The sequence below is a fragment of the Panthera leo genome, chromosome F3, assembly GCF_018350215.1.
Source record: "Panthera leo isolate Ple1 chromosome F3, P.leo_Ple1_pat1.1, whole genome shotgun sequence".
NCBI lineage: Eukaryota > Metazoa > Chordata > Mammalia > Carnivora > Felidae > Panthera > Panthera leo.
The window spans coordinates 68,572,077-68,596,230 of NC_056696.1; the positions used below are offsets into that span (position 1 = coordinate 68,572,077).

Sequence of the window (24,154 nt, forward strand, 5' to 3'; positions counted from 1 at the left end):
ATTCTCCCTCCTCAGCCTTCGTGCGCCACCAGCCTGCCTGGCCGGTGCAAGGGGACAGGCCGGCCGCCGCGTGCCACAGGTGCTGGGGAGGGGCCCGGGGGGGGGGGGGGCGGGAAAGAATGGATCTGCGGCAGCCTCCCCCCCCCCCCCCCCGCCCCCTTCCGCAGCTCACTTGTCCCACCTCCGCCCCAACTACTGGCAACAGAGGGCACGGGCGAAGGAGCGCGGGCCGGGGAGGGCCTCACTTGGAGCTGGGCGCCGAGCGGTCCGCGTGCAGGAAGGCGGCGGCGGCGAAGTTCTGGAAGAGAGGCTGCAGGAACATGCCGATGGTGCCAGAAACGCAGACAAAGACAAAGATCCACAGGAAGAGCCGGTCGATCACCATGGCGACGTACTTCCAGTCCTCGCTCACCTGGACGGAGGGGCAGGGGGCCGCGGGGTGAGAGGGAACAGGTATAAGCCGGTCTCGCTACACACACACCGCCCCTCTCCCTCCGTGACCCCAGACTGACGTTTCCAAAGTTGCCCTGCTCGGAAGCCTCTAGCGGCCCGTCCGCGCTCGCAAGGGTGCCAGTGACATCCGAAGGGCACCGCCGTCCGCCGCCTTGCGAGCCACACTCACCGAAGCCCAAGTCGTGCTCTCAAGGCTCTGTGCCTCGAGCCTCCTTTCTGTCTAGAATCCTGATCTTCCCTTCTCCGCCTGGCGAACTCCTACACATCCTTTCAAGCCCAAATCAGATGTTGCCTCTTGTACGAAGTGCTCTTCCCTGTTACTCCTGCTCAGAGTGAACGCCGTCCCCCTGGACACCGTGTGCACATGTCCTCCACGGTATTTTTCCTGCACCGTGTCCCCACTTGGATTTGCACGTCTGCCCCCACCCCCACCCCAGCCAGCGGGGAGGTCCTAAACCGCAAGGACCCTGTCTGATCCGTCGTGTAACCCCAGCGTCTGCAAGAGTGCCAGCGAATGCTGCCTCTGCGGGCCTCGCTCTTCGCGGCCGCCGGGGGAGCCCCATCCCGCAGCACCACCTCCGGCACGGAGGGCGAGGACTGGTCCCCAGATGGGACCAAATCGGTCGGAAAGAGAATAACCCCTGGGTCCGACCGCTGCCACAGGGCCTGCACGAAGGGCCGGGCTCCCCTCGGAGCCGCTCCACCCGCTCCCCCGGGGGCCTGGGAAGGAGGCAGCTTGAGCACCGGCTCACCTGTCACACCTGTGCCTACTGTGCACCTGGCACCGAGCCCTGGGGTATGACCGGGAGCAAGACAAACGCAGGCTGTGGCTGAGGGCGCAGACGGGCGGGACGGGGTGGCTACGCAGCGGCCGGCCCTCATAGGAAACAAAGGACAGACGCGCCATCTCAGGTGTGATCTGGGACGGCCTCTTGGAGGAAGTGACATTTAAGGTCACGTGATAAGCGGGAAGGACGTGGCTGTGGCAGGAACACAGTGAAGAAAGAAACAATCGGACAAACCCGAACCGGGACCTTCCGCCCGCATCCGCCCAAATGTTGGTGCCGTGAAAAACAAAGCTGAGAAACTGCTGCAGGTCGAAGAAGAAGAAACAGGACCACGAAATGCAACTTGAGCTCCCGGGCTGGGGCGGGAAAGTGCTACGGAGACCATGACTGAGAAAACTGGGAACATCTTAATATGGGCTTCATAGCAGATTAAGACATTATATTAACTCTAAATTTCCTGAATTTGATCACTGAACCTGGTTGTGCGAGACGGTATCTCTGGTCTCGGGACAGACACCCTGAGGTACTTGGGATAAAGGGTCACGATGTCTGCGACTTACTCTCAAACAGGAGAGCAAAGATTAATAATAGTAATAGACTTTTAAAAAGACTTTCTTATTAAGTAGGCTCCACACCCAACCTGGAGCTTGAATTCACGACCCTGAGAGCAAGAGCAGCATGAGCTACAGACGTCCCAGTAAAAAGAAAGGGCATTCCAGGCGGAGAGAGGTGTGCAAAGGTCCTGAGGTAGCACAGAGCTTAGCTTGCTTAGGCCGGTCAGCCAGATGACCCAAGGACCCAAGCCAGGGAGACAAGGTACCACGTAAGGAGATATCGTGTATCTGGATGGAGCAGCTGACTGAGGGAGACACCTAGGAGACCCTGCCCTGGGCCAGGCCTCCAGCCAGGGCAATAGAGTACAGACGCCGAGAAGGATTTTGGAGTCTGTGCTCACGGGACAGGATGTGTGCTGATTTGGATGCGGGGGGGGGGGGGGGGGGGGGGAAGGTTTAAGAGAGAAAGAGAGGGGTCAAGGAGCACTGCAGTTTCTGGTCTGAACCACCGGGTGGACGGGATGCCATTTACTAAAAGGTGGGAAGGCTGCAGGTCCGGTACAGACGGAGCACTGGGGCTTGGACGAGGAGAGTCTGAGGCGTCCAAGTAGGCCACTGCGCCCCGGGCACCCAGCGCAGTGCGCGCGCGGCACAGAACGGACTGCGGCAAGGGCGGGGGGACGGGTGGCTGCGCCCCGCACACCCCGCCTGCATCTCCCACGTGGCCTCGGCAGCCGAGGCTCCCGCCGCAGGTCCCCGGGCCCGGGCCCGCCCTGCGCCCATCGGGAACGTACCCCGCTCCCTGGCCAAGCCCCCGGCTCCCAGAACAGGGCACAGAAACGCCAGGCTCTGAAGCCGCACCTCCCCCCCGGCCCAGCCCCTCACGGTAGTGCTGGAGGCGCCCCTCTTCGCCGCCCCCAAACCGGAACGGCCGCATCCCGGCGGAAACCTGGCCCGTCACCATGGCAACCACTGCGGAGCCACAGCCTGGACGCGGCCCGGGTACCGGAAGCCTGACCGCCCAAAGCGGGCGGGGGGAAGGCGCCCGCAGAGCTCTCCCCCTGCGCGGTCTCGCGGCTCACGGAGCAAAGAGCCGGGTGTGCGCAAAGCGCAGGGTGCTCCGGGAAGCCCTCGCCTCCACCGGCCCCTCCTCCAAAACGATTTCTCCGGGTCCGGCCCCCCCGGGGCCCAAAGGCGCAGATAGGGGTCCGGGACTTGGGACTGTCCTCCCCGCGGAACCTCTTCTCCCCTCCCCCCACCCCCGCCCCGGCCGTCCTCGGTTCGGCCGCGCCCCCCCACCCCCCCACCGCGCTGTGGGGCGCACGGGCGACTCGTGCCCTTTGTGCCCAGAGCTGCGATGGTCACATCACCAACTGGGGCTTGGGGGGCGAGCGGGGGCCACCGGCCGGCCGCCAAGCCGTAAAGGCCCCCAACGCGTCCCGGGTCGTGCGCGCCCCCCACCCCCACCCCGGCCCGGTCCGGTCCGCCTCCCGGAAGCCCACGGAGAAGGCCACGCCCCCCGCACTCCCGGCAGCCTCGGCACCGCCTCCCGGAAGCCCACGGAGAAGGCCACGCCCCCCACGCTCCCGGCAGCCTCGCGCGGCGGCGCCACTCACGCTCTGGTCGTCGTCCTCGCTGCGCACGTGGTCCGCGATGAAGCGCACGCCGTCCACCGCCGCGCGGAGCCCGCAGCCTTGCGCCGGGCCCGTCGGCTCCCCGGGGGCTTCTCGGAAGAGGAGGGCGCCCGCCTCGCGCTCGCGCTCGCGCTGGCGCCGCCGCAGGCGCAGGCGCTGGCGGGCGCAGCGGTGGCGCGGCTGCTGCATGAAGAGCAGCGCGGGCAGCTTCTCCAGGAACACGACCTTGACCCAGGGCGCCATGGTGTGCGTGGTGGGCGAGCGGTGGTGCACGTTGAGCACGCACACGCTGGTGACGATGGAGAAGGTGACCAGCACCATGGTGAACATGAGGTACTTGCCCACCAGCGGCACGTCCAGCGAGGTGGGCGGCACGATCTTGGAGATGAGCAGCAGGAAGACGGTGAGCGCCAGCAGCACGGAGATGCACAGCGTCATCTTCTCGCCGCAGTCGGACGGCAGGTAGAAGACGAGGATGGCCAGCGAGGTGATGAGCACGCAGGGGACGATGAGGTTGATGGTGTAGAAGAGGGGCTTGCGCCGGATGATGAAGTCGTACGTGATGTCCACGTAGGTGGAGTCGTCCGGGTTCTCGTTGCGCCGGCCCGGCAGTGCCACGATGTCCCACTCGCCACTGGGCGTGAAGTCGTCCAGGCTGGCCACGTCACTCTTGAGCACCAGGTCGATCTCCGTGCGGTCGTAGGTCCACGAGCGGAACTTCATGGTGCAGTTCTGCTGGTCGAAGGGGAAGTGCTTCACCTCGATCTTGCAGGCGCTCTTGTAGATGGCGGGCGGCAGCCAGAAGATGCTGCCGTCGTAGGAGACCACGGCGTTGGAATAGAAGGACACCTCGTACATGCCGTCAGCGCTGCCAGAGGACGCGCACAGTGAGTCCCGGCTCCAGCGTGCCCGCACCCTACCCGTCAGCCCAGCGCCGAGTGCGAGGAAGACTCGGGGTGGGAGACCCAGGTGTGAGGGTAACGCGCCAGGAGCGTACAGAGGTGCGGCAGGGAGTGAGCAAGAAGCGGAGTGGGTGAGTTGGTGGTCGGGAGGCCTGTGAGGCCTTTCAGAGGCAGAAGCGGGTGGATGAGGGGGGCTGTCCGCTACTTATCGCGCATCGCGCAAACTGGGTGCTCCACGTGAGGGTGGAGAGTAAGGAGTCCCAAGCAATGAGGGGGACAGAGGCAGGTGAGAGCGGGGCATGGACCCACTAGTGATGTGGGATCTTGAAGGTCAGCGGGGTTGTCGCAGGAAAGGGGACAGAACCCGGGGAGAAACCGGGACCGCCAGGCTCTTTGATCCTGAACGGTGTTCCAGGGAAGCGTATTCTGGAATCAGCGAAGGCGCTGCAGCTGCCAGCCCTTGTTCGTATCCCACCGCGGCTCCAAACGCCAGGGGCTCCTATTTGGCTGGGAGGGGACTGGCCGTGGCCCAAATCGCCTCGGGGTCCACACCACCCCGCAGTGGTCTGGGCCTGTTTGCGTAGTGACTGTGTCTGTGCCAGCGAGAGGTCCCTTCTCTTCCCAGCATGAGCTGATGTAGTTTCCCCAAGACCCCTTCCCTCCCAGAGCATCCTGGTCATCTCCACCCGCCTTCCCGTTGCTCCCAGGCCACCTACTTGTTGTATAGGACCACATCCGGCAGCCAGATGTGCTTGGAAGGGAGCCGAACCTTCTTCATGTTGTCGAACTCCTCAGGCTTCCAGGTGAGGCGATAATCTTCCCATTCCTGGGAAAGGGGGAGAGAGCATTGCCAGCCTTGACCTTGGTGGGGCTCAAGGTCAAGGACAGAGACTGGGAGGATGGGGCATCTGGCTTGAGGAGGCTTTTAAAACCCACTCCCTCCTGACAGTGACTTCTCTGCCCAGCCAATGTGGCTCATAAAATACGTTCTCATTTAATTTGACATCTAAGCCAAGATATTAGAATCTACATTTTACAAATAAAATGGATCTCGCAGATCTTAACATGTTCAAAGTCACAGAGCTGGTGAGTGGAAGAACCAAGATTCAGATCAGTTATTTAGGAATCCAAAGTCTATACCGTTCCGCCTTTCTTGAGGAGATTAAAAGAGGAAAAAGCGCATACAAAAAAAGGTGGGGGGGGGGGAGCGGGTAGGAGGAAAGAGGAGACCGGGGATGTGGGCCGGGCAGGAAGAGCACTAACCTGGGTCAGCCAGACATTGGTGGTCATGATCTGTTCCCGCTCATGCTGCAGAGAAGAGAAGTTGCTGAGAAGGCCCCCCAGCTGCTGAGAAGGCCCCCCAGCAGGCAGGCTCACTACAAGCACCCGCGTCCTTCCCATACCTCCCCAAGCCTTGGGAACTCCAGAGGAATAAGCACAAACATGAGCACAATCTTGGCTCTTCAGATTTCAGTGGCTGGGCAGAGAGTTTGGGACCCGTACTCACCACACTAATGAGCTGGGCCAGCGACACCATGAGCTGTACGGTCACCAGCTCAGAGCCATTGGTGGCTGGGCGAATGAGCTTGTTGTACCGGGAAGGATCTAGAAGGTGCTCCACTAGCCGCTCCTCCGTGTCAGTACCCCGGACGCCTGGGCAGGGGAGTGGGGGGCAGGAAGGAAGGAAGTGGGCAAGGGGGGCCCACCTAGCATCCCGCTCTCCCTAGCCAAGTGGGCCAGCCAGGCTGAAACAGCAGCGTCCCGCTGCTCCATCCCTAAGGATACAGCAAAATGCCTAGGTCAGCCCGTGGGGGCCCCTCATGGCGAAGCCGTTCTCTGAGATCACTGACCAGGGAGACCAGGGAGCCCCACACAGATGTCTCCAGACTAGGAACCCATTCCGCAAGGATTGTGGAGACCTACTCTTCCTGCAAGGTCTCAGACAGTGGTCTCAAAAGACTGGAGATTTCATGTTTTCATGGCTTCTCCTGAAAGATCCCTGCAGTTCGAGGAGAGTTTGGGATGGTGATGAAAGGGAACGGCTATTTATATCACACCACACGACCTTTCTCCTCACTCAGTGCCCATCTGTGTGTACAAGTAACATTATGTGCCTCCCCATGTGACTTTGGCTGTGACCCCACCCCACCCCCACCTTCAAAGTCACTGCTGGGTTGGAGAGGATAGCTGGGCTGGGCTGCCTGTGCTGTAGGTCGGACCATGTGTTCAGTCCCAAATTCCACACGCACGGGAGCCCACCTCCCATGGCATGCAGGCGTGGAAAACATTTAGTTGTGTAACCCCTTCACACCTGCCCCTCCTGCCCCTCCACATACTCTCTTGCAACTCTGCACCCATGTGCCCCACCCCCTCGAGCTCCTTCCTAGCCCTCAGCCTGGCCCAGCGACTTCCCTCCCAAGTCTTCTGTCCAACCCCACAAGAGAGTTGAGAAGTCACTTCTCGCCCCTTCCTGCCTTGCCCCTGCGGAGTGGCCAGACTCAGGAGCCCGACTTGGGGTACAGGAAACGCTGGAGAGCTAAGGGAGGGTGCCGATCCAGCTAGAGTACTTGTGAAAACGTTTCACGAGAAGTCGGGTGGCACCTCAACGGCAGCGTGTGCCCTCCTGACACCCCAGAAATCGCGGGGAGACCCCCTCCCTCCTTCCTCTCTGGGCCCACGCCCTCCCCACCACCGTGGCCCGCATCTCTTTCGCTTCCTTGCATCGCTTACTCCTTCGGGGACATCCTCCTCCCGTTCAGTCCCCCAGGCGCCCCCCCCCCCCGCGGACACCCCCAGCTCTGGGGGTCCCCCTCCCACCCCGGAGCTCGGGAGCCCGAGGCGGTCCTCACCTGCGCGCAGCCCGAGGAGGCCGCAGCCGAGCAGCAGCGCGGCGGGGCCGGCGCGCAGGGCCATGCCGCGGGCGGGGCGCTGTCCGCGGTGCTGAAGCCGCGCGGGCCGGGGCGGCCGGGCTGCGGGAGGGGGCCGGCGGGCGGAGGCTGTTCGGGCCGCTCTCCCCGGGAAGGCGACTGGGACGGAGAGGGGAGGAGTCTCCGCCCCGGAGGCGGAAGCGCCGGAGCCCAGAAAGAAAGGGGGTCCCCAGGTGGGACGTGCTTCTGCCCAGGCCGCGTGTGCGCGGGGCGGAAGCGGGCGGCCCTCTGCCCCCAGCAGCTCTGGAGCCGCTCAGCACCCGGGCACCCAGCGCCGGAACGAGGGGGCGGGATTCGGGAGGAGCTCTTGGCGTTGCCGCCCTCCTTGTTCGCTCTCACCAATCCAAGCGGTCCTGCCTCTCTGGAAGGACGAGGGTTCCGCCGAGCAAAGGCATTTCAGGTCCTCAAAGAGACAGGGGACTCTGGGCTTGCCGTTTTAGAAAAGCGAGTGTGGAAACAGAACCCCCCCCCCCCCCCACACACACACACCTGTCCCGTTCTCCGCCTCCATAAGCTCCCTCAGAGGCCAACCTCCTGCCCTCCCCAGGGGGCCTCAGGTGGGGACGCCTAGACCTGGCCCCAAGAGAAGGCAACTTTCAAGAGCGGCCCTTATCAGTTAGTCCTGCCCATTCCCCTCCAGTCCAGTCTTCGGCCTCTGTGTCACAAAGGGGATCCGAGGACCACATCACACAGGCCAGCCGGAGAAGGAGAGCAACCGTGAGACAGAGAGGGTTCACAACTCAGCGACATCTTTGATAGGAAGAGCCCGGAACGTTTAGTTTCCGAGCCAATAAAGGCTTCCCTTTTTCCTTGGGTGGATTTTTGTCACTTACGACTAAAACTTTCCTGACTAGAGCAGCCTTACCGCACATGCAGGCTCCGTCTTACTCCGTCTCTTCTTCAGCCTCATCGAGACCACTATGTGCAGCCCCCACCCGACTACAGGTGCGCTCTTGAAGATCGTGAACATTCTCCACCCCACCCCCACCCCATCCTTCACACCTCAGGGCCTTTTGAACAGGGCGTTCCCTTGGCCCTTTTATCAACCACCTTCTGTTTATTTGAACACTTGACAGAAATGTCAGTTCCTCAAAGAAGGAGTATTTGACCGAGGACTAAGCCCAGCGCCCTGCTCTCTGTTTGCAGAGGATGTCCATCCAATGAACGAATCCGTCTAAGGCAGTGGCGGTCTCCGCTGCTGAATCATGAACCAGCACAGCGCCCCGCTTCTCATGAGGGCTTGACAAATAGGAAAAGGGCTAGTGCAGGACCAACACCTTCCAGTGTGTAGGGGAAATCCCTTTTTAAAAGTTCAGCTAAGGGGCGCCTGGGTGGCTCAGTAGGTGAAGCGTCCGACTCCAGCTCAGGTCACGATATCACAGCTCGTGAGTTCGAGCCCTGCATCGGGCTCTGTGCCGACAGCCTGGAGCCTGCGTCAGATTCTGTCTCCTTCTCTCTGCCCTTCCCCTGCTCAGGCGCGCGCTCTCTCAAAAATAAACATTAAAAAAATCTTTTTGTGAAAAAAGTGGAAGTTCAGCTAAAAGCAACTTATTTGACACGTCCTCAGTCCTGATATTGAAGAGCAAAAATAAGACAAGTACCAGAAAAGGAATGGGTGGCCACAGGCCCTCTGATGCACGTGGGAGTGGACACACACACACACATAAACATGTAATGATCTACTAAGAAAAAAATCTTAGAAGCAAGGAAAGAGTGGAGAATAAAAGCCTTAAGGAAAAGAAACGTGTGCAGTCACTCCTTTTGGTGAAAGGGTCAAAGGTCGGAAAGACACCCACCTTCAACAATGTAGATCAACATTTGTTGGGTGTCTACTGTTTTTCAAGGGTTGTGTCGTCCTGAGACCCAGCTATGAAGGAGGTCCAGTGCGGTGGCCGCTCTAGCAGGGGCAGGGACATGGTGTTCTGGAGGCACAGAGCAGGAAGGTAACGGGGTCTGAACACATGCAGGAAGTGGAGATAAAACCCAGCACTGAAAGAGGAGAAAGCCAGTAAGCCAGGCTGCCTAAAGGCTCTTCAAAGACCTGAACAGGAGGGGCAGGGAGCCGTACGTGCAGATGTCCTCAGTACTTGCCATCTCTCTGTTGGCGGACACGAGGTGGCCGGGGAAGGCCGTGAGTCTTCGCTTATGAACATCAGTCTCTGGAGTGGCTGCCTGTCTCTGTGGTGACAGACTAGCGGGCCTCTGCCTGCTCGAAGCCCTCGGTTGCTCCCTGGCGCTTTTGGGCCAGTCCAGGCAGCCTGCTCATCTTGGCCTCGGTCTTCTCTTTTCAGATTCCTCAGCTTTTGCTTCAAGTTTCTGTTTTGTTTTTGAGAGACAGAGGACGCACGAGTGAGTGACAAGGGCCGAGGGAGAGGCACAGAGAATCCCTAGCAGGTTCCGTGCCATCAGCGCAGAGCCCAACACAGGGCTTGACCCCACAACCCTGGGATCACGATCTGAGGCGAAATCGAGAGGCGGACACGCAACCGACCGAACCGCCCAGGCGCCCTGTATTTTTACTTTCTAAGTCAGAGACGGAATGCTTCACAGCCTCGTGTGCCATCCCTGCCCAGGGCTGTGTTAACCTTCTCTGCATCACTCCGGTGCTGGTGCACGTCCGACAGGAGCAGTACTTCCAGCTCGGCAAGGAGTCCTGAGCACAAGCACCCAGTGGCCGAGGAGAGCCAGAGCGCCCTCCCCCTCGTGTCTCCCTCGCACATTCCTTCCGCGTCCACCGGAGAGCCAGGCATTCAGGGAGAGAGGACAGGTCCAGAAAGCCACGCGGGGCGATGGGCAGACATGGGCGATGAGTCAGCCCCGAGGCAAAACAGACCAGGCAAGGCTCTGGTGAGACACTCCCATTGCCTCTGAGGGTGAGGAACGCTTTTCTCTTAGGAGGCACTGCAACGGATGTTATTTTCCTTTATTTAGGATATTTTAAATTTAAAAACTATTTATTTAAAAACTATTACCACAGTTATACATATTCATGAAGACCAACTGGAAAATACAAATTAGCAAAACAAAGTACAATAGCGATTCATAATCCTACCTCCTAGAAAAATAATCATTAATCACTTTACATATAAATATCTAATATATCTGTATATTAAATGTATACAGTATATAATATCTATACAAATATGTACCTATCTATATAATAGGTATCTGTACGGATATTATAGATCTCTAAATTTATATGTATTTAGATATTAGATACAAAATACATATAAATTATAAATATACAGTTATGTTTTCGCAACACAAACACACCCATACGATCTCACCCAGGTAAAACAAAAGAACATTACCAATATCCAGAAGCCCCCCATTACGTCCCCTGCCAGTCATTACTCCCTCCAGGATCTCCACAAGTCACATCATGGGGGGAGGAGAGTGGGGAGTGACTGTCAAAGTTCTAGAACTCGACAGAGATCATGGGCACACAACACCATGAATGTACTGAATGCTGCTGGAAAGCACACGGTAAAACGGCCAGAACAGTAAATTCTAGGTTACAGGTGTTTTTCCACAATTCAAACAAATGAAAGAAAAGTAACCCCTATTTTGACTTCTCATAGCATACGTTGACTTTGCCTACTAGACTTTACGTAAATGGAATCGTGATCTTTCGTGCGTTTTTTTGGTTTCGGTTTTTTGTGAGAATCCTGGATGCTGTGAATGCAGGTGTCACTCATTCAGCCCCGTTGCCGCCCTGTGCTCCACTGTGTGGCTATGCCACCACGTGGTCATCCCACTGTCCCGGAATTCAGGTTGTTTCCAGTTTTGTTAGCGATCAGCCCGGCACTGGGGTGGGTGGCTCCACGTGGATGGCTCAGTCGGTGAAGCATCGGATGCTTGATTTTGGCTCAGGTCGTGATCTTGTGGTTCGTGGGTTCGAGCCCCGCATCGGCTCTGTGCTGACAGAGAGCAGCCTGCTCGGGATTCTCTCTCTCTCTGCCCCTCCCCCACTCGTGCTCACTCTCCAGATAAACTAAAAAAAAATGCAGGCATGAGCATCCTCGTTCACGTTTCTGCTGTACAAAAATAGGCATGTCTGTTGGGGTCCTAAGTAAATCACACACATTGCTTGCACTTTTTTAAAAAGGACCACACTGTAAATCTAGACTTGTCCCCTTCCTTCTTCGTTTACTCTTTCTCAAATACCTCGTGGCAACTATTTTTAACAGCTGCACACGTTCCATTGCAGGTAAATTTGTGCACGTTTCTTTAACGATCTCCAAGTCACATTGCTGGACCAAAACTTTTTACGTTTGCCGATTAATTATCGTGCCGATTAATTACATTGGTAAACTGGCCTCCAGTAGGCTTGAGCCTCTCAGGGTCGCCCTGGGGCCCCAGGCCAAAGCTCCAATGGCCAACACCTCTACGGTTGCCTCCGCCCCCTCCTCTGCTCTCCCCTCTTCTCCCTTGCCTTTCTCCTCGACCCCCTTCCAGTTTGGGACCCAGTTCTTTCTGAACGTCTCCTATTCCCCCTAAGGAACTCGCCCTTCACACTCCTTCTCGGGACTTGATCCTGGCTAATGTCACCCTCCAAGGGCCTCACCCTTCTTGAACCCCACCACTGTGTTCATCACACTGCATCAGCTGCTGCGTCTGCTCCGGTTTACCCGATGCCCCGTGTTCCTCAGGGCGGAGCGACACGTGCCCAAAACATCGTCAAACGCGTAACAGCCGCCATGGAAGGGGCCTCCCTCGGCGCCAGGACTCACTGCACCCCCTGGTGCCCCTACAGTTCCTGGCAGACACATTTGTCGAGGCTGTGACCGAATGCTATGCTTCTGGGGCTCCAAGCAGAAACCGTGGGTTCTGCACCAAACAGGTGCGTCTGCTCACGCCGGTAACACGAGCCCTTTTGGAGGAAAAAACAAAAATCTCTACAATTCGTTTTTCAAAGAGCAGCCAGAGGGATCAAAATGTTAACATTTTAAGTCAGATCGTGCCCCTCCTAGCTTACGGTCTTCCACGGTTTCCCGCTGCGCTGAGTAAAACCCGAGCACTTCCGGTGGCCTCCACGATGCAGTCCCTGCTTCTGACCCTGGCCTCGTTTCCTACCCTCTCTCCTCCCACTAGACTCAAGGTACGCTGACCCTTCACTCCTCAAAAACCTTCGAAGTTCTTTACCACGTGCGCCTTCCTAAGCACTTCTCACACGTCGGGTCACTAGGTCTCCCGACAGCGTCATGGGGAGCCGTCACCACCTCCGATCTCCGTGCTCCAGGAACAGAAGCCGGAGCAGAGAGGCTAACGGACTTGCCTGGTTAAGGTCCTTCCTGATCTTAAATTAAAGCCCAAGTTCCTAAACGGGGTTGCCAATATGTGCCAAGAACTGTCCGTGCCTACCTCGTATCACCCTAGACAAAGCCTTCCTTCCCCTCCTCCAACTTGCCACAGACCTACCTCAAAACCTTTGCACAGGCCACCCCTCCTGCCTGGGACAGTGCCCAGTCCCCTCCTCCCTTACACAATCCTACCCGTCCTTCAGAATCGAGTGCGCCACTTGTCAGAGATGCACCTCTCCAGGCTTGTTCTTTGAGGCACTTACCAGAACTGCAATCTCACGACTGGCTGTGTAACAATTCGTGGAAGCGTCAGACTTCCCACCGGGCTGAATGCACGGAAAAGGTGAGGGCTGGGTCTGTCCCATTCAATGCTGCATCCCGGTGCCTCACACGTCGCGGGTGCCCGGTAAATATTTATCAGTCCTCTCTCGATCTAGTGAGTCAGCTCGCTTCAGATTCCACCTTTACCCTATCTGTCTCCCCCAACAGAAAGTAGGCTCGAGAGCAGGGCGTTTCCTTTTATTCACTCCTGTTTCCCCAGCACCCAAACGTTCACTGAATCAATGTAGCCATCAGTTCCTTCCATTCCTGAATACCCGGGCCCTCCCCACGTCAGCACACCGGACAGGACTTCTCCGCGAGGGCGCCCCCAGCGAGAGCAGAGATGAGGAGCAGAGGACTAGAGACAGAACACACAGACGTCACCTCATTGACCGCGACTCTTGTTCCCTCACTGGAGTCTGTGCGACACTGTGAGACTGTCTTGTCATCTTATTTCCTTCTAATCAAAACCCTTTTAGAAATATGGAACGCAGGGGGCACCTGGGTGGCTCTGCCGGTTAAGCTTGTGACTCTTGATCTCAGCCCGGGTCATGACCTCAAGTTCACGAGATCGAGCCCTGCGTCCAGCGCTGACGGCACGGAGCCCGCTTGGGATTCTCTCTCTCTCTCTCTCTCTCTCTCTCTGTCTTTGCCCCTCCCCTGCTGTCAGAATAAACAGTTTTAAAGTTTTTTTTTTTAAATGAAAGTGAAATATGGAACTCAGGATTTTCCAAATGGCCGCATCTGTGGGTATTTTGGGGGAAGGATCGGAGTCAAGTGGTGTGACAATCTCCTGAGAAGGCGTCAGAGAAAGGCAGAGTGGGACAGGCCAAGCACTCTGCTTACTGTGTGTCCTCAGGCAGCCACGCCTCTCCCCCACTCGCAAACCTGCTGGGGGTACTAGAAATACCTCCAAGACACCCTCAGGAAGTGCGAGTTCTCACCCCAGCCTTTTATGCTACCAGCTTGAACACCGACAAAAAGGGAACGTGCAGCTAACCCTTCAGGCTCCCCAAAGGAAGTCACCGGCCCCAGGAAGGGCAGAACTCGTCTCGATCACCGTTAAACACCCAGAGTCAACCGCCACAAATTGGGGAAACGAGGCGCCCAGCACCCGGCACCGGGGCGCACAGCCCGCCCCCAAGGACTCTCTTTCTAGTCCGGGGTGGGGAGGGGGAGGAAGGTGGCCAGGGGCCCAGGCGCGGGGTTGGCCCTCGGCGGAAGCCAGCCCGGGCCACCACCCCGCCCCCGCGCTGCTTGATCCTCGGCGACAGTGCCACCTAGCGAGGGCCAGGGCCACCGCGGCAGGCGGCGCCCACCACGGCTGGGCCAAGGGCCGTGGTCGGCCGGCCTCAGGCCCGCGGGCCACACCGGCGCTGCCCGGTGCCCGGCCCGCGAGGGAAGCCCACGCAGCCCCGCAGCCTCGTCTCCGCCCGCGGGGACTCACGAGGCGAAGGGTCAGGTACCGGCCGCGCGGCCTTAAGGGGCCAAGCACCGCACGGTGTCTCCCTCCGTCCTTTGGCGCGGGCCCTGTACGCACTGCCCCGCCCGGGGTCACCGCACGGACGAGGAAACTGAGGCTCACAGGGGCGGTGGCGAACCCAAGGTCACACGACCAGCTGGTGGCGGGGCGGGCACGAGCCTGCAAGCCCCGGGAGCCGCCGCATTCGCCGTGAGCCCCCAGGGGCGCAGACGCGCGAGCCCCGCACTCTCTCTACACGCCGCCGCGGCTCAGGGACCCGGACAGGAAGCGACTCCCGCGCGAGGGGCCCCCTGGGAAGCACGCGGCGCCGGGGCACGTGACAGGGGAGCGCCGGCCGGGCCGACGCACGGGCGCGCGCACGGCGAGCGTCAGCACGCGCGGAGGCGCCGACGGAGCCGGGCCCAAAGCCCCGGGTCACGTGTGCAGGGCAGCAGGCGAGCACCGGGGGGCGGGCGTGCGAGAGAGGTCACGTGAGGGAGGCCGGCGTCGCGCGGTCACGTGAGGGGCGGGGCGGGCCGCCGGAGCGGAGGGGGAGGGGCGCGCGGCTTCCGGCGGCTGGGGGCCGGCGAGCGGGGGGGCCCCGTCCCGGAGGCGGCGGCGGCGCCATCTTGGCGAAGGGGGGATCAGGAAGTGCGGACCGCGGCGGCGGCGGCGGCGGCGGCGGCGGCGGCGGCGGAGCCCGAGCGGAGGCCGGAGGCTCCCGGCCCGCCGGCCCCGGAGCGGAGCGGAGCGGAGGATGCAGCAGCCGCAGCCGCAGGGGCAGCAGCAGCCGGGGCCGGGGCAGCAGCTGGGGGGCCAGGGGGCGGCGCCGGGGGCCGGGGGCGGCCCGGGGGGGGGCCCGGGGCCGGGGCCCTGCCTGAGGCGGGAGCTGAAGCTGCTCGAGTCCATCTTCCACCGCGGCCACGAGCGCTTCCGCATTGCCAGCGCCTGCCTGGACGAGCTGAGCTGCGAGTTCCTGCTGGCCGGGGCCGGAGGGGCCGGGGCGGGGGCCGCGCCCGGACCGCATCTGCCCCCGCGGGGGTCGGTGCCCGGGGATCCCGTCCGCATCCACTGCAACATCACGGTGAGGACCCCTCCGCGCGCCCCTGCGCGGCCCCCTGTCAGGCACCCGGGATCGCCCCACACCGCACGGCTCTTTGCTCTCCGAGGACCGGGCAGGCCGAGTTCCCCCGCCCCCCCCCTCGTCGGGGCCCGGCGCCTGCTCCGAGCGGGTCACACTCGCCGCCGCCGCTGGAGGTTGTGCACCCGGCGTCCGCCGCGCACCCCGACATATGGCGCCTCGACTGGCCCTTTCCACCGGCCCACATCCCGTGGGCCGTGATTTGGCCCCGCGCGGCTTTACCTGGCCACCTGCGGAGGCCCCTTCCTTCTTCCCCTGCTGTCACTTTTGGGTTCCAGGCCTGTGCCCTGAGCTCAGCCGCGGGGACCCACCTGGCCTGGAACTCCACGTTTCCGTGATACCTCCTTGTCGGCAGTGCCTTTGACTTAGGACGTTGCCACCTGTGGGATCGCTGCCCAGGCACCTCTCCCGAAGCCCCCCTTTGCTCCCTGAATTTTTACTAAGGAGCGGTTCGCAGGTTACGGACTCTTCTCTGTTTTGGTCTCCCTTTTATTCTGGTGTAACCTCGAACTGTCCTCCTTTTGCCCCAGCTGGTAGCAGACCTCCTCTCTCCTGTTCCCTCGGAAATCTCCCCTTGCCAGGGGTGGGTGCCTTTCCCAGCAACGATGGTGATGACTGAGGACGGCGCCCTTGATCCTGAGCAGCTACAGTCCCTTCTGTGCCCAGTGAACACCATCGCACATGAGGCTAAGCCAGGAGACATCCTGCAGGTCTCCTGCCCCATGTGTCCTCAGACCTCCCCTGAAGGGGGGCAGCGACTGAGGACTGGGAGTGCTCAGTGCTGCATGGCCTGGCACTTACCTGCTGGGACAGTAGTTAGGCAGCAGGGGGGCCAGCGCTTTACCCAGCAGGCTGTCTGCACCCTGGAGGGAGTAGTCAGGGGAAACACTGACCCGTGAATCGGGTGGTACTTGGGGGCCTGGTTTCCTATCCCTTTTCCTCCGTTGAACCAGGTCAGGGTGCGGTGAGCCTCAGCCTGGGCTGGACGGTGCTCCCCCAAAGCGCATGTGTCCCATTTTTCCCCGTTTTTTTTCCCCACCTTTTTCCTACTAAAAAGTTGAGATTGGAGAACTGGGTGTGGTTGAGTCAGGTGAAGACTTGAGTATCTTTCATGATTGCTTCCCTCCAGCGTTTGAGGATTAGCGCCGTGACAGAGCTAAGACCCCTGCAGAAGCGGGTGGGGGGAGCCCCCTGAGTTGATTCTGTTCCCGAAAGGCAGGAATGCCCCCTTCTCTTCTAGCTGCCCATCTAGTTCCGTCTTTGTCCCCAGAAGGAAGCTAGGCTGCGAGGCTCTCAGTCCAATTCCTTGTGGCCCCCATAAAGGAGACTTGGCGAGAACTATGCCCCCAGTTTTGGGCAGATGGGGGAGTCTGGTCAGGGTGCACTTGGTGCCTGGTCTCAGGAAGCCTGGGAATGTCAGCAGCGTGGGCTTCCTCCCCCCAGCCTGCCTCGTGGGGCCCTGCAGCCCGCGCCTGCTCGAGGGAGAGACGGGGGAGCTGGCCCGTCAGCGGTTCTGTGGGGAGTGACCGGGTCGGAGGCGTCTTCCTGCCACCCTTTTACTGTTGGGTTCTGGAGGCTCAGCCTAGCGTGTGGCTTTCCTTCTCCAGCTGAACCGAAAGTGACCGGCAGCCTTCGTTGTTTTCACGTCGGCGTGATTGTGACAAGGGGTCCCTTCCTGAAATCACCGTGGAACTCGAGGAGCAGAGGGCTGGAGGGCTCAGTGCCGGGTGTGGGACAGGCCGCCCGCAGCGCCGTGCGTGGGAAGCCTCCCTCCCCGCTGGTGGCGCGGCGGCGCTTCCCTGGCTCACTCCTGAGAAGAGGAAGGGTGTTCAGGCTGTTTGGAAAGGGTTCTCTCGGGGACTTGCTCTGCTCTGGGATTTGTTGGGAAGCTGGTGGGATGCCGACCTGCTGAGCTGGGCTTTTGTCGGGGGCGGAGGAGCAGAGGGACCAGAAGCCTTGGGGGACGGGAGGCAGGCAAGGTCTGCTCTTCCCAGGGCTGCCGTGCTGACCACTCTCTCTGCTCTTTTCCCTCAGGAGTCCTACCCTGCTGTGCCCCCCATCTGGTCAGTGGAGTCCGATGACCCAAACTTGGCCGCTGTCTTGGAGAGGCTGGTGGACATAAAGAAAGGGAACACTCTGGTGAGGGGCCGGGTTGCCGGGCCGAGGCTGCCCTCTCCTCTTATGAGGCCCACGTCGTGGAGACGCCTCGTGAAAGGAGATGTATTTGGGAAGGGGGCGGTACAGTACGTCCAATCCCCGGGGGCAGACTCCGGGGCAGGGGTGCGGGGCGGCTTACTGAAGCCGGAGGGAGAGCCTTGCACCAAACCCAGCCTTGGTCCAGGAAACCCCCACCACACACGTGGTCCGTGAGATCCAGAGGACCAGGTACCGGATCGGGGTTTAGGAGCTTGTCCACGCACGGGTCCATACTGGGGTGGGGATGAGGTGTCTGACGTCACCGCCGTCCCCTTTCCCAGCTCCTGCAGCATCTGAAGAAGATCATCTCCGACCTGTGTAAGCTGTACAACCTCCCTCAGCACCCAGATGTGGAGATGCTGGACCAGCCCCTGCCGGCCGAGCAGGTGAGCAGGCGGGGCCCTGGGCCCGGTGGATACCCACTCGCGGAGACGTGCTTGCGGTAATTCCTCCGCACTTCTGGCCGCTGCAGACGCCTGCACGGGTCGCGACTCTTGGCCCTTGTCCTTCAGGTGGGGATGTAGGTAGATGGGCACTGGTGCCCCCAGAACTTCCCCAGGGGCAGCGAGCTCCGTGTTGAGAGGAGGGGGAGTTTTTACCACCGGCGGTAGCGGTTGGTGGCCTTTGGGGACCCAGGCTGCTGGGGGAACCGGCGGCTGGTGTGAGTCTAGAGACGATCGAGTCAAGGAGAGGCTCCTCGGACCGGGACGCGGGAGGTGGGTCGTGCGGCCACCGTCCTCTTAACGTGTGCACGTGGTAGGAGAAGGACGGGCCGGTAGTGAGGTCACTCCCCGGGCCGTGGCTCCATCCTGACCGGCTGGCGGCACGAGGCAGGGACACAGCCGCCAGACCCCGGGCTCCAGGGCGGAGGTCAGAGGCCACGTGCTGAGGCTCTGATCGCTGTCTTTCCCTCCCGGCCGCAGTGCACACAGGAGGATGTGTCTTCGGAGGACGAAGACGAGGAGATGCCTGAGGTAGGGTTGGGCCCCGGGGCGGCACTGGCGGGAAGCTGTTTGTCAGCAGCACTGAGCACCCGCTGTATACAGCGTTCCAATGTAGACCGGGGAGAGAGAGGACTGAGGACAGGTTTACTGGCCTAGAGGAGCAGCCGGTGTAGCGGGAGACAGGCCCCCCGCAAGCACCGAGGACAGCCGAGTGCTGAGGTCTTTAAGCCAAGTAGTCCACGAGGTCCCTTTAGGGGCCCTTGGAGTCGGACCCGGGCTCCCATCCTGTACCCAGCTGGGGAAGGGACTCCCCCAGCTGTGGTTTCCTCGTTTCCAAGGCAGCTTGTGACACCTAGTACGTATGAGTGTCGTGAGGGTGAAATGCGACGCCGCGTCTAAAATGCCCCACGTGGTCTCTGACGAATACTAAGTAACTTTGGTCCGTTCTCCAAAAACGTAGGCGCTTTTACAGAAAGTAACGTAGTAGTTAAGAACCCGAGCTTCAGAGCCACATGGAGTCCGACTCACGTCTTAGCTCCGCCGAGGGTCGTGCGGCTTTGGGCATGGTGATAAACCTCGCTAGGCCTTAGCTTGCTCCTCTGTAAAACGGGAGTAACGGCGGAACAGCAGCACGGCGATTGTGGGACGTCAGCCGGGGCGTGTGGGGTCTGCGACAGCACCCGGCACGGGACAGGTGTTCGTGGATGTCCGCGGCTAGCGTCGGAATTAGGAGGTTAGTGGCAGCTGCGTTGTGCCAGGGTGAGGACGCCGCTCCGGTGACACTTCTGCTCCTGAGTAGCTCCGCTGGGACCTTAGACGCACGAAGGGCCGTCACACATCTCTCGGCCGCCGGCCTCTGCGCCGCCCCACGCACAGCGAGCTCCCTGCCCACCTGGGTTGGGGCGCACGAGGGCCCAGTCCTCTTCCTGACCTCCTCCACCTTGTTCCCCTTGGCCTAGGCGCCTCCGCAGACCTGACCCGGGCCCCGCACCCACGGGGAGGGCAGGAGACTTGTGCCCCCGTCTATACTACTCCTGGGAATCGTAGTGACCCGGTGAGAAGTGAGTTCTGAGCCACGGTGTCAGGCCAGCGTCATTCCAGGACTACAGAGGGGCCGCTGCTATCAAGGGAGAGTGTCAGGGACAGCTGGAGCGGGGTTGGTCTTGGGGACAAGATGGCCGAGTCCCCACTTGCCTTCCTGGGTCCTGGCGGGGTCCTGCCGCCTGAGACCGACCAGGAGATTTTCTTGGTGGGCGTGGTGGGGCCGGGGCACTCTGGACCCGGAGCTGGCTGTGTCCATCCGTCGGTCTGCTGGACCGACCATTGTCCTGTACCCTTTGACCCCGGCCAGGTGGGACCGGGAAGGCAGTGGCCCCTCTGCATAACCTGTGTTGGTTCTTTCCTCCCCACCCCACCCCCCCCCGTCCCGTGCCCCCCTAGGACACGGAAGACCTAGACCACTATGAGATGAAAGAGGAGGAGCCGGCCGAGGGCAAGAAACCCGAAGACGACGGCATCGGAAAGGAAAACTTGGCCATACTAGAGAAGATCAAAAAGAACCAGAGGCAAGATTACCTGAACGTACGTGCCTCCCGGGGAAAGGCCGGGCCGAGGGGTTGGAGGGTCCAGGCCGGGAGGGGGGGGCGGGGAGAGGCCGGGCCGAGGGGTTGGAGGGTCCTGGCCGGGAGGGGGGGTGTGGGGAGAGGCCGGGCCGAGGGGTTGGAGGGTCCTGGCCGGGAGGGGGGGCGTCTGCGGGGCATCCGTGTGGGGAGCAGGCCCCTTCTCCGGTGGGCTGATCCAGGGCGCCTGCCGGGCCACCCCCCCCTGTCGCGCGCGCCCCCCACTCAGGAGCGCGGATGTTTGTGTCCTGTTCCTCCCAGGGGGCGGTGTCTGGCTCGGTGCAGGCCACTGACCGGCTGATGAAGGAGCTCAGGGATATCTACCGGTCACAGAGTTTCAAAGGCGGTGAGTGCGGGGCGCCAGGGGGCGTCTGAATCTTGATTTCGGCTCAGGTCACCACCTCATGGTTCGTGGGTTTGAGCCCCACGTCGGGCTCTGCACTGACAGTGTGGAGCCTGCTTGGGATATTCTCTCTCTCTCTCTCTCTCTCTCTCTCTCTCTCTCTCTCTTTCTCTCTCTGCTCTTCTCCGACTCGTGCACGGGTACTTTTTCTCGCTCTCAAAAGAAACTTAAAAAAAAAGTTCTGGGATACGTGAACGTTTACGAACTCTTCAGTCTAAGAATGCAGCTTCTCAAGCCATTGGCTTAGACTGGGTGTTTGTCCATCGGGGTGAACCTGGAGTCTTTGATCTGTGTTCTGTCGGTCCGGGAGGGGTTCTGCATCGGGGACCGTCCCCCAACCATCCTGACCGCACCTGTCGTCTTCCCTCCTTCCAGGAAACTATGCAGTTGAACTCGTGAATGACAGTCTGTACGATTGGAACGTCAAACTCCTCAAGTGCGTGGGGGCTGGGCAGCCGGGGGGGGCGGGGGGGGGGGCGGGGGCATCTCTGGGGTGCGGAGGGGCTCATCCCTGAGCTGCCAGTGGTTGGCCGGGAGAGCGGGAGCCGGGACCAGGGGTCTGAGCCCAGGCTTGTTGCCTCAGAGTCGACCAGGACAGCGCTTTGCACAATGATCTCCAGATCCTCAAAGAGAAAGAAGGAGCCGACTTCATTCTACTTAACTTTTCTTTCAAAGTAAGGCTTCTGTTTGTGCGGCTCCCCCCGAGCCAGGCTCCTTCCCTGCCCCGCAGAGGGCGGTCCTGCAGGCACTGGCCCCTCTGATTTCTCTCTTTCCTCTCAGGACAACTTCCCCTTTGACCCGCCATTTGTCAGGGTCGTGTCCCCGGTCCTCTCCGGAGGGTGAGTGGCTGCTCGGCAGGGGCGGAGGGTGGGGAAGGGGTGCGGAGCTCTTGACGGGCAAGCCGCCGACTCCCCTCCCTCCTGCAGGTACGTTCTGGGTGGAGGCGCCATCTGCATGGAACTTCTCACCAAGCAGGTGAGCCTGCGTCCCGCGGTGGCCCGGGAGGGGCTGTGCTGACCGCGGCGCACGCTTGACTTCGGGTGACAGGCAGGGCTTGCACCCGCGACCCACACGGACAGCCGAGGGCTGGCTCCGAGGTGCCCCCGCCGGTGGAGGGGGGCGGTGTCAGGCGTCGGGGCCCTTCGGACACCCTCCTGACCCGCGCGCTGCGGTGCCCCCGTCCCCAGGGCTGGAGCAGCGCCTACTCCATAGAGTCTGTGATCATGCAGATCAGTGCCACGCTGGTGAAGGGGAAGGCGCGAGTGCAGTTCGGAGCCAACAAAGTAAGCGGCCCGGCCCCGGCCGCTCGCGCCCAGGGCCGAGGGCCGAGGGCAGGAGGCCTCCGGCGGGAGGGCGGTGGGGCTGTGGTCCCCGGGCAGAGGGTCCTCGGGCGGGAGCCGGGGTCTCTGGGGGGCGGCTGTGGAAGGTGGCGGCCGTCGGGCCGCGGCCGGCCGTGCTGACGGTGGCGTCCTGTCCCAGTCCCAGTACAGCCTGACGAGAGCACAGCAGTCCTACAAGTCCCTGGTGCAGATCCACGAGAAGAACGGTGAGGCCCGGGCCCGGGGGTCGCGCTTCCCGCCACAGCCAGGACCCCTTCCTTGGGTTTCTAAGCCTTTACCGCCCATCACATGGCGCCTGCCCCCGTCCCGCTGTTCCCCCCCATTCCCCCCATTCTCCCCCGCCCCCATTCTCCGGAGAAGGGCCCGAGGGGGTAGCGTCCACACCCCTGCCCCGGAGAAGCACCGCCCGCCCAGCGCACAGGTGCAGGCCCTCCTGACCACCCTTCCAGAATGCTCATCTCACTGGGTCATCTCAGATCGGGCGCCTCGTTCTCCCCGTCTTCGTGGCCTCCAGTGGGCAGTTTCCCAGCTCCCCGACACCACCTGCGTCCCGATGACCCCGGAGGTGCCCTCCCTCGGTATTGGGGCCAGGAGGAGGGGCTGGGGCCTCCACCCGGTGACTGTCCCCTCGCCTTCTCTCCAGGCTGGTACACACCCCCGAAGGAAGATGGCTAAGCCCGGGGAGCCGCCCTCCTCCTCCCCAGGCGCCACTGGACCAATTACCTTTGAATGCTGTGTTCGGATCTCACGCCGCCTCCGTGGTCCCTCCCTCACTTTTCCCGGACGTGACATAGCTCTGCCTCTCGCGGGACAATGACGGCTATTGTAGGCGCTAAGGGAAAACAGAACTGTCAAGTACTCAAGACTGACTTACAGACCAACCAACCACCTGGCTGGAACCCCTGCTAGCAGGCACTCTTATAAAAGAAACTTTCGAGCCTCCTTATATTGCTGGAAACTCAGCTGTGCTCCAGACTAGAGCCTCCTTACCTATGCTATGGATTTTTAATTTATTTTCTCTTATTTCATGTACACTGCTTTTTTTGGTTACAGTGTATGATGGATGTGTATGAAAAAAATGTATCTTTGGGAAAACAATTACAGTTTGTTAATTTGAAGATGCTGGTCTTGACTCCTCTTTTTCTTCCCGCCTCCCGCCCCCCCCCCCCACCCCGAGCCTCCCTGGCAGTCGGGGAGGGGCTGGGCCCAGCCGGCCGGGGGAGAGGCTGGAGCACTGGGTTCGTCCCCAGGTCTCTCCCCGCGGCCACCAGCACTTGCCATCCCCCACCCCACCCCCCCGTGAAACGCGAAGCCCAGCATAGCTGCTAAACCACAGCGGGGCCAGCCGCAACGATGACCTTGATTCTTAGGACTTTTCTTCCCTAGTCGCAGATGTTTCCAAATTTCTAAGAAAAAGATAGATTTTAGAGGCCGCTTCAGAGAATTGCTTCTACGTGAATCGAGGGGGTGGGGGACGAGGCCCTCCCTGGGGAAGGTGGCTTCGACCAGCTCCCAGTGACTGCGGATGCCCCCTCGCTCCAGCCTCCCGCCTCATCTGGGCTCAGCCCGGAAGCACGTCGTCTGGCCGGGAGAATCCGGGTTCTCTGAAGCCGCTCGCCTAACGGGTCCTGCTGGAAGGGTTAGCTTCGGGGGCTCGCTCTGTACCCGGGTTCCCACCCGGGCTCTGGACACTGCGGGTCCGGGGCGTGGGGTCGGGGGGAGACCTGCCTCTGGCCCGGCTCACGCACACTCGCCTCGGGGCTGCGGCGGCCTCTGCGGACCCCTCTGCCTGCAGACTGGGGCCAGGCCAGGCGAGGCTAGTGCAGCCGCTAGTGTTAGGAAGGCCGGAGCCAGGACGCCACCTGTGAACCTGCAGGCTGCCAGCACCCCGCCCTGCCGCGTGGGGGACCCGGCCGGTCTCCGTTTCCTTGCACGGATTCGAAGTCCCGCGGCGGCTGGACAGCTGCCCACGCCGCCCGGGGCTGCGCTGACTGCCCACGCCCACCTGATCTGGGTGCTGACAGACGCGGAGGGGCCCCCCCAGGGTGGGAGGGGGGCGGGGAGAGAACCGCCAGAGAGCGGGGGAACTTACACCAGCCCTGAGCAGGGTGTAGACTGTGTTTTTAGTAACGTGTGCTGTGAGCTGTCCTCTGTATAATGAATTTTG

General features: G+C 61.1%; 2 protein-coding genes across 2 annotated transcripts; one reads left to right on the forward strand and one right to left on the reverse strand.

Moving 5' to 3' along the window:
- Positions 1-218: 218 nt before the first annotated feature.
- CHRNB2 (cholinergic receptor nicotinic beta 2 subunit) lies at positions 219-7,244 on the reverse strand. Its single transcript, XM_042926070.1, has 6 exons — positions 7,181-7,244; positions 5,839-5,984; positions 5,595-5,639; positions 5,048-5,157; positions 3,412-4,297; positions 219-412 (listed from the first exon to the last, which is right to left on the reverse strand). The coding sequence occupies exons 1-6, from the start codon at positions 7,242-7,244 to the stop codon at positions 242-244; spliced, it is 1,422 nt and encodes a 473-aa protein (XP_042782004.1). The 3' UTR covers positions 219-241.
- A 7,842-nt stretch (positions 7,245-15,086) lies between these two features.
- On the forward strand, positions 15,087-23,105 carry UBE2Q1 (ubiquitin conjugating enzyme E2 Q1). The gene is made up of 13 exons (XM_042925542.1): positions 15,087-15,428; positions 17,520-17,624; positions 17,963-18,067; positions 18,605-18,655; positions 20,066-20,206; positions 20,506-20,590; positions 21,023-21,083; positions 21,231-21,321; positions 21,428-21,486; positions 21,574-21,622; positions 21,835-21,930; positions 22,127-22,193; positions 22,631-23,105. Exons 1-13 carry the CDS (start codon positions 15,102-15,104, stop codon positions 22,660-22,662), a joined length of 1,269 nt encoding a protein of 422 aa, XP_042781476.1. The 5' UTR covers positions 15,087-15,101; the 3' UTR covers positions 22,663-23,105.
- Positions 23,106-24,154: the final 1,049 nt, after the last annotated feature.

Coding starts and splice junctions, on each gene's coding strand:
- CHRNB2 (XM_042926070.1), bottom strand. CDS start 7,244: ATGGCCCTGCGCGCCGGCCCCGCCGCGCTGCTGCTCGGCTGCGGCCTC. Junction 5,158..5,594: donor CCAATGTCTGGCTGACCCAG/GTTAGTGCTCTT, acceptor CCCCTTTCCCAG/GAATGGGAAGATTATCGCCT. Junction 413..3,411: donor GCGAGGACGACGACCAGAGC/GTGAGTGGCGCC, acceptor CCCTCCGTCCAG/GTGAGCGAGGACTGGAAGTA.
- UBE2Q1 (XM_042925542.1), top strand. CDS start 15,102: ATGCAGCAGCCGCAGCCGCAGGGGCAGCAGCAGCCGGGGCCGGGGCAG. Junction 18,656..20,065: donor AAGACGAGGAGATGCCTGAG/GTAGGGTTGGGC, acceptor GTGCCCCCCTAG/GACACGGAAGACCTAGACCA. Junction 20,207..20,505: donor AGAGGCAAGATTACCTGAAC/GTACGTGCCTCC, acceptor TGTTCCTCCCAG/GGGGCGGTGTCTGGCTCGGT.